The 3,396-nt window shown below is 42.6% G+C and overlaps 1 protein-coding gene across 1 annotated transcript in view; it reads right to left on the reverse strand.

Annotated features, from left to right (window-relative positions):
* Positions 1 to 682: 682 nt before the first annotated feature.
* The window catches only part of mmp17b (matrix metallopeptidase 17b), an 11,388-nt gene continuing 8,674 nt past the window's right edge, over positions 683 to 3,396 (reverse strand). Inside the window, exons 8-11 of the mRNA XM_035669736.1 lie at positions 3,019 to 3,092; positions 2,761 to 2,910; positions 2,279 to 2,566; positions 683 to 1,894 (exon numbers count right to left, since the gene is read on the reverse strand). Of these exons, the coding sequence (XP_035525629.1) occupies positions 1,494 to 1,894; positions 2,279 to 2,566; positions 2,761 to 2,910; positions 3,019 to 3,092 (913 nt within the window). The 3' untranslated portion in view covers positions 683 to 1,493. The remainder of the gene's footprint in view (positions 1,895 to 2,278; positions 2,567 to 2,760; positions 2,911 to 3,018; positions 3,093 to 3,396) is intronic.

Here is a 3,396-nt window from a genome sequence, read left to right on the forward strand (position 1 = left end):
CATTAGAGTGAATAGGATAGCTGTGTTATTGCAGCCAATGGAGCTCCCCCTGCTGGCCTTTACATAGAATGCAGGTTTTAAGACACCGGAAGTTCTGTCCATAATATATACTTTCAATGGGCTAAAATCAATGTTATCTTCTCCAACAGGCTAACATCATCTGCATGTTATGTTACAACCTGGTTGTATTTTCTAGATAATTTAGCAATGAGCGTCCACCGTCGACATTTGTTGGTGAAGTGAGTGTCAGCTGACATGGTCTTCCATGGAGCTGCTGTTCGAGAATTTGCTGAAACTTTCACTATATCCTGACAGTAATACATAACACAGACACTCAGGTTCCTCTTGCAAATGTCACTAGGAGTGCTTGAAGTTAGTTCACCACTTAAAGAGACATGTGAGGAACCTATGTAGCTCATCATGTCATCATCAGTTTATTTCACACTGTCATTTGATCCATTTTTTGTATTGACTGGTACAACCTTTAAAATCCATACACTGTCCTCAATTGGTGCTTGTGTGCGCTTTCTTGTGGCTGTCAAAATGGAGCAACAAAAATACGGGGAACATCCTAAAATCCTGTGATGCTATCAGAAGTGCATTACAGTGCTCTCCTGATACTCTAGTGAGTGTGGTTTTTAACATTATATTGGTATCATAACTAAAATAAAATGTTCCTAGACCGGATTTTACTATTTTATTATGGATTGGCATTTTATGGATAGACATTTGCTCAAAAAGAACCAAACATAATATAAATAAAGCTATGTGATAAAGCTTCAACTACATTGCAAGGATGTTACTAATACTAATGGATGTTGCTATATTCATATGATTGTGCTGCAGAAAAACTTTTCCCCCTGTTCCCTGCAGTACCCACAATATGCTTTGACAAAAGATCACAAATTTAAACCACTCCATCTTAACCCTTACTACAACATATAGTTCAAAAGTCCACATGAGCCAGTTAGATAGTACAGCTCCATGTCAGCCCTGTGCAACAGAGGAACACAGTTCATAGATCAGAAAGTCCCAAAAGCATGTGCAGCATAGAACCTCTAATGACAAAACATCTTTCTATCCATGTGAAAAGCACTTAACAATAAGAAAAGCAATTTCTGAAAAAAAACTTTCGGCGTTATGATCTAGAGCCAACACATTATGAAGAAAAGGGCTTCATTAGGGCCAACGTGGCTTTACAATGATCACAACTGAGGTTGCTGTTTCCTCGTGCTGAAGTTATTGCTGTGCGGATCCATAAGTTCTCCCTGTTTCCGGTCTTTATACTAAGCTAGACTCATCACGTCCTGACTCCAGCTTTGTACTGAACACACAAAACATGAGAGACATATGGATCTTCTAACCTCACTCTCTAAAAGAGAACAAATAAGAGTTAATGTTGAACTATTAGTTAATGCACATGGTGATTGTTTGTAGATACAGCCCGACCTCCTGCCTGATATGACAGTTGACTTTTATGGTCTTGTGCGGCTTTAAATAGCCAACAGTGTCCATGTAATGAGCAGCAAGGCAGCAATAAAAGATGTCGTTCTGCTACTGAGAGCTCCATTCTGGCAAGTGCATTGTGTCCAGATGTGTGAACCTCTGTCCTGCATGTCTGAATGTTTATTTCCATGTCTGTCCCTCCCATGGTCCCTCATCCTCTCTCCTCCTTCCTCCTTCTCCCTCCCCTCCCTCCATCTCTCCCTGAGCTCCTGTCGTCCTGCAGGCGGAGACAGAGACAAGGAGAGGTCGTCCACCACAGGCGAGGATGAGGAGGGGTCAGGGCAGCCCAGCCAGTCTGCAGCAGAGGATCGTGGGTATCCGTCCTGCAGTGAGGAGCCTGGAAACGTGAACTTCCAGTAGGATTCTCCTCTGAAGAGATAGACGGAGCCTGGAGGATAGGGAGAGGAGTTTTCACACCCAACAACTTGAAATGTTTTTAAATGTTTTGCAGCTCTAACAAACAACACTCTTTGCACTCTCTGCAGTTTTCTTTATGGGCCAATATGTGTGCTGAAAGGTGGAGAAAAGCCTGAAACAATGGAGGCAGATGCATAAACTGATCTTAAAATACATCCATGACCATTACCCCCCATACCTCTTCCTACTCCAGTAAGCCAGTTTACAAAAATCATCTTAACCACCTACATTTGTAGACAAACCTGAAGCTCTGGTAAAGCCTATCCAAATAGACATTTTATCCTCAGCAGGGAATTTGGTCCTTTTAGAGACAGAGAATGTGACACACAGATACAAAGATGATTCCTGTACTCACCATCGCTGTCTGTGGTGATGCCACTGACACCATCTCTAAGCAGCTGAGTCCAGGCATCTTCTCGCTTCTCTTTCTCAGAAACTCCCACTTTCCCCCACACGGGGCCCTCCTCTGGGTCCCAGAGCAGGCCCCACCTCCCCGCCGCTGCCTTCTCCTCCTCCTCCTCCTCCTCCTCCTCCTTCTCTTCCTCATCGGCTCCAAATAAACTCACCCCCATCCTGAGGGCAGACAGGGGCTGAGGGTAGCCTTCCTGCAGGGACAGATCCCTGAACAGCCAGAATTGGGAACCTGCAGCAAGACACGACCTGGAGAGGTTACTGGGCTGACTCCCTCCACATTTGTCAAGAAAAATCACGTGATCTGCTGTTGATAATGTAAATAAGTTGATCCAGATGGTTTCACAGAAGTTAAACTGTTATGGTTTATATTCAAATATATAATATATATTAAATCAATGTTTTATAAACATTATTGGAATATACCACTGATAAAGATTATGGCATGATCTGACTGTCTCTCCAGTACAGCATGAACATGAGGTAGATCAGGTGGTAGACCCCTCCACAGCCTCCTGACAGAAGCCCCTCGGCCTGATACCAAACCACCACCATTGACTCTCCACATCATCAGACCTGGAGATACAAGAAGACGCAGAAGCGAAGAAATGGTTGAGCAAGGGAGATGGATGTCCATTTTCTAATTTGACATGCCTATCAAGTCAGTTTCTGGCGTATTCAGACCTTTGAAGAAGAAAGTCTCTCCTCGGATCCTTGCCACAGCATCAAAACTGGTGTTACAGCGATCTATGGAGGGGCTGGAGGGACAAAGCACACAGGGAGACTTACTTGTAGAGCTTCATGGTATCATTTAGTAGAATAAAATCAAACACAATTTGAGTTTCATTAACAAAAATTGTGATGAATTCTCAACAACCTTTTGTTCCATGATAAAGACCAGACACTGATGAGATGAAACTGACTTCATTTAGTAATAATGCAATTTAAAAATAAAACTACAACAATATTTTTAATGTACATTGATGACAAAAGAGGTACCTGATGGCAACAGATGGTCAAAACATGGGGACACCTCCATACTTTCAATTCAATTCAATTCAA

The sequence above is a fragment of the Morone saxatilis genome, unplaced genomic scaffold, assembly GCF_004916995.1.
Source record: "Morone saxatilis isolate NCDOM2014 unplaced genomic scaffold, NCSU_SB_2.0 Contig22, whole genome shotgun sequence".
Lineage (NCBI taxonomy): Eukaryota > Metazoa > Chordata > Actinopteri > Moronidae > Morone > Morone saxatilis.